Source organism: Drosophila takahashii, chromosome 3R, assembly GCF_030179915.1.
Source record: "Drosophila takahashii strain IR98-3 E-12201 chromosome 3R, DtakHiC1v2, whole genome shotgun sequence".
Taxonomy (NCBI): domain Eukaryota; kingdom Metazoa; phylum Arthropoda; class Insecta; order Diptera; family Drosophilidae; genus Drosophila; species Drosophila takahashii.
In genome coordinates this window covers 23,699,527-23,704,893 of record NC_091681.1, presented here as the reverse complement: position 1 = coordinate 23,704,893, position 5,367 = coordinate 23,699,527, and the positions used below count along the sequence as shown (strand labels likewise).

At 41.5% G+C, this 5,367-nt stretch overlaps 1 protein-coding gene across 1 annotated transcript; it reads left to right on the top strand.

The window, feature by feature from the left end:
* Positions 1 to 621: 621 nt before the first annotated feature.
* On the top strand, positions 622 to 1,581 carry LOC108059821 (cilia- and flagella-associated protein 299). The gene is made up of 2 exons (XM_017145255.3): positions 622 to 1,038; positions 1,093 to 1,581. The coding sequence occupies exons 1-2, from the start codon at positions 733 to 735 to the stop codon at positions 1,486 to 1,488; spliced, it is 702 nt and encodes a 233-aa protein (XP_017000744.1). The 5' UTR covers positions 622 to 732; the 3' UTR covers positions 1,489 to 1,581.
* The last annotated feature ends 3,786 nt before the right edge of the window (positions 1,582 to 5,367 follow it).

Genomic DNA, 5,367 nt, shown 5'->3' with positions numbered 1-5,367 from the left:
CCACCACTGAGGAGTGGAACTTTATAAGAACATGTTTTCTGTGCTGTGTGGAATTTTTCGGACACCCTCATTTAAACACGCTCGGCAGCGAAGGAAAATAAAACAAACGAATAAATGCATATTTTTGCCCATTGCGGTATTTGTATAATGCGCCAAATGAAAATCCGCCACAACGAGTGCTGTTCAACCGAAATTTATTAAAAAATTCCACAAAATCGACATATTCATGATCCGGATTATTTAAACTATTTTAATATTTGCGGTTTGGCCAAAACGTGCTGGAGCCACCGTAGCAAAATCGAATTAAGTCCGGCCCTATACCAAATGAAAATAAATTATAATCACTGAAGAAAATTAGTTCTAGATGACGGATAAATAAATGTAAATATTAATCTGTAGTTGGGATAAAATAATGTTGTCCATTACTAAAGATATAAAGTTTGTAACAATGTTTGAAATATAATTTTTAATGCATAATTCCTATTGTTATATAAAATGCGTATTTGGTGTAGTGTGTTCAAAAACTTCAGGACCATAATTTGTGGTTGGCTTCACCATAGATATTAAGCTAATTGACAGTATAGAAATTGTTATAGGTATGAAACAATGTGGACTTAGTAGTCCGTATTCATGCAGTCATAAGTAATCCTTATTGAATCAAATAAATCGATTCTCAGGAAAAGAAACACTTTTATAAAAACACGAAATAAAAACTACCAATATTAACCCATAATGACGGACTTTAGCATTGCCAAGTTTAGTAACTATCAGGAGTATTTGCTCTCCTTTACCACCGTCGAGGACTTTCGGTACTTGCCGTTCCACAAAACAGTCACTACTCTCACGAAACTCGGCTATCGGGAGCACCGCACTTTCTATGAGGAGGATGAGTTCCTGAACGTAAAGAAGCAGGTGGAACAGCTCCTGAATCCCACAGTTTCTGCCCAGATATACTACAGTCAGTACTTCAAGGGAACCGATCCTGCTCTATGGGCTTTGGCCGAACGCGAACATGGCAATGTCCAGCAGGAGATATCGGTAAGTCATTAGCTAATATTAAATTATAAGATTATAATTATTCCCAATTTGCAGACTATTATCTTTCTTGAAATTAGCGGTAGAAGTGGCTTCTCCAAGTCCGGCTATATCGACTTTGAGGCCAGCCTGCGTAACTATAGATTCAAGGGACCAAACGCCGTCGACTGGCGTGCAGTTTTCGAGGAGCGAAAGATGCTGAAACCCCAGCCGAGCGACATCGTTTTCTATGACTGGAAAACCAGGAAAATTTTTGCCAATGACAACGACAACTATACAGTGGTAGCTCATCCGGAGCATGGCCTCATGTTTGCCCACAAAGGCGATCACAAGAACATCCCGGTGACCACCAAAAAGAATCCGTTTTCTTCCAACGTAAGGCGTTCCATGATCAAGTCTGGTCTGTATGGTTTTATAATATTGTATGACCATCATGTACGGAAGAAGACCTAACTTATTTTTGATTAGAGTTCAAACTTGACTTTACTAAAATGCAAATTCTGGGATATAGAATGAATAATACGAATTTTTTATCCCAACTAATAACTGTCCTTCGTTTCATATTAATGTCATCTGATAAAAGCTAATGCTTGCAACGCTCGAGCAAGCAAAATTCCACTTAAGTTGTCAACAATCTGCTGCCTACACACATACAGTCACCCCCAAACTCACACACAGACACTCTGTTGGACACGCACGCCCGCCTTCGCACATCCATCCACACCTTAAATACCCAAATCAAAAAATAAATGGTAAACACTGGACGATCCCAACCCCCGAGACCACATGGCCCCATGTCCAGGGCGAGACTCTATCGAAAAATGCTGATGATATGATATTTAGAACATTTTTTCTCAGCCGCACAGCCTGGGATATGTGTTCCTGGGGATTGGGGTCTCAAAATTCCTGCAGAGCATGGCAAATATTTATTTAATGCTCCGGAGTGGACAGCCGATAGCCAGACATGCAAACCGAGGGGTTGGACATGCTACTTGTTTGCTTTCTGGGGGTGGGCCTAGTCTTTGAGTCTGGCCCATTGTTTCGGTCTTGGCAACTTTGTTGCTGCCATTGCTGCTTAGTTAATTTCTGGTCATCAACTGCAGAGCGGCTTTTGCTTGGCACCCAGACAATGGGGCATCACCGGAAGAAATTGTAAGAAGGTATACATTTAGAAATACCTTAAAAAAGTAAAAAAAAGAAAGCCCGATCATGTTTTATAGATAACTTAAAAATCAAGAATTTCCAATACCGATACTGAATATTTTTGTTATATTTTATTTATCACTACATTTATTTATAGAACGGACATTCAACCAATATATATATATTTTTTGTGTGTGCTGACTAAGCCCGGAGCCTTGGAAGAGCTCCAAAAGTGCCAGCAAACAACAAAGGGGGCGTTCTGGGGGCGTGGACAGTCTATTGTGAAAGTGTGTGTCTAGTTTTAAGTGCTTCCAGCGTGTATAAATCACATTGTTGAGCATTTTTACCGATTGCTAAGGCTGAGGTGCAGGTAATGTCTGCGCATAAAGGTATGCAATAAAATATTTTGTTGCCGCCAGACGTTTTAAGTGGATTTTGTAGACCACAAAATGGCTTAATAGGCTGATGGGGATGAGAGGAGATGAGCGAGGAAGGGGACCCAAAACTTTGGGTTTCATTAGCATTAACGGGCGGTTGGCTGGTCGGCCGGGTTGTCAACACGCCCACATCTGAGAGCCGAGAAACCCACGACCAGAAACAATATTTATGTGCAGGTTAACACGTGAGTACGAAGCGGCGTGTGTGTTTGGGTCTGTTTGCTCACAAACCTGATTACAAAACTCATAAAGTCGCCATGAAATTCAAACAATGCGTTACGTGCATCGAATACCGAGAGCCGCACAAAGGACACAAGACGAGAGGCCATCCCACACCCACACTCACACAATCACGTCCACAGGACCCGTGCATAAACAACGCTTTCGTTTGACCCAAGGAGTTGAAGGCGGATGTGTGTGTGTGTGTGTGTGCGAGGGCCTGTTTATTACATTTTGATTATTGCAATCTCGTTTCCCAGGACCCGTGAACACATCAAAGGATCTCAAACTGATTTACAGTTGCCGAAAGTCGGCGGAAAAAACAAATGGAAACATCGCCGGTGCTGAAAAAATCAAATCAGCAAGTGGCGCCCAACTTTCGGCAACTTTAAAAGCATTTTAACTGCCGTCGCAAACTTGGAATACAAATATAAATATTTATGCGAGTGGCCCGCAAAGCGATTTGTCAAAGGCGGTTCTTACTTGTGGATTATGAATACTTTGCTTGAATTTAGCTGACAGCAGAAAATTATTACACAATGATTAATATTTATTTGCCCGGGCCACTGAGCAGCGGCTCCCGTTTCTCCGTTCTCCATTCTCCGTTCCCGGTGGAATTTCAGGGCCCGAGTCCAAGAAAGTGGCCACAACAAGTGACAATGTGCTGAATATAAACATTTTCTCCTCGTTCCCGCCTCCTTGGGAGCCGCTCAAAAAGGCATTTAATTCAGATTTATGCCCTGCACGGCATTGTGACAGGACGAAAGCAAACACAAGCCAGCGTGTCCTGCGAAAATTATGATATTTGCCATCCTCCGAGGCGCTCGCCGCTCGGCCTGTTTGCTTTGCCTGATAAGCTATCGAACAATAAAATAGCCTCGCCCCGGCTTTTCGAATTGGGGTTCGAAGTTTGCGGCGAATGCCCAGGCAAATAAGGATATGCGCAAATAAAATGGCAATAAATCAAAACGATTGACGATCTCATGATGCGGCTGGCCTCAGCGATTAAGGCCTCAGTGCCGAGATTTTCGCCCATATAAATCGACTTGGGGTCGAAAAGTGATTTTGATTGTTATTTGTTTGCCGGCATCTTAGTTAGCTGCCCGCCTGTCGACTCGCGACTTGACAAGCAATTTATGGCGATATATTATACAAGTAGCTGGGATCCATAATTTATGCCCGGCTGCAGGAGAATCGGGAATCACTGCAGCGGAAGTGCAAAACGCAGAGTTGGAATTCGGAGTCGGAGTTGGAAGCTGCCTGGCTGCCACTGTCAATAAGGAAACTTCATTATAAATTACCCAACTGACAGTTGCAGGCAGACGCCGGAGAATAATAATAATGGCAGCCGTGGCGAGGCGAAAGTTAAAAGCCAAGGAAAACCCCTCGTCAGCTGTAAGCTCTTACCCACCCCGGAGATTGTTTCAATCTGCTTAAGCGACCAAGTCGAGGTTGCAATCGAAGGCCCTAGCTTTTTGGCCCGAAGGCAATCAGCCGTGCAGCCAGATCTCCTCAGATTCCCCTTTCCGCCCACCGATTGTTGTGTTTAAAATTGCTGAATAATTGTGCGGAAGTTGGTCGCTGTTGCATTCTGGAATGGAAAAAAATGGAGAAGGGGAGTAGTCCATGAATCACATAAAAAGCAAATGTCGCGTCGTTAGGTTAAAAGCTTTATGCAAATTCTCCTTTGCTTCTTATCATATTCCCTTTGCTGCGCTGCAAGAGGAATGGAAATTGTATTGAACTGGGGGACGAGATTGCATTGTGGGGGTGGTTTATATATATGTACGTTTGAATTCATTTATATATAGACCCTATATCGAGGGGTTGCCTGGGGGGCGGACATGGATGTGCAACTAAGCTGAAGTGTCTGCAATTAGGTGCAATTGTTTGAGAGGAAGTGTCATTCAGCTAAGCATTTGAACACGCAGGGCACTTATTAACCCTCCTTAGGAGTATTATGATTACTCCAGCAACAACCCATCCGAAAGCTTCTTATTGGATCGGCAAGATAAGTGTGGCGAATTAATTAATTTTAGTCGGACTACTGCATGTGCTCTTGCATGAAATGAGCAGACTTGCACGGAGGAAAAAAAGTAATTGAATTTGCGTAGTAAAGGAAAATTTATTAAAATTAATATTATTTTAAAAATAAAAATATGAACAAATTACTACTTTTTGGGACCATTTGATAAAAATAAAACTAACTAATTTAACTTTTTATTAATAACTCTTTTCAAATAAATGCAAAATAAAATTCTAAAATGTTTAATAGTTTATTTTATTTCAAGAAACAACCAATAATACCATTTTTAAAATGAAATTAATTACTTTTAAGCCTATTATTTTAAATTTCAAGTGCTTGTCTAATAGCTTTTATAGGAATATTTTTTTCAGTGCACCTCAGCCTTAGCTTTCAATTGCTTGCCCCGACTGCCATTGTTTGGTGAACGGACTTAAATTGAATTATTGTTTAAACACATCGAGGACTAGCCCTCATAATCTGAGACAAGCAGCAGCTGATTGCCCTTAG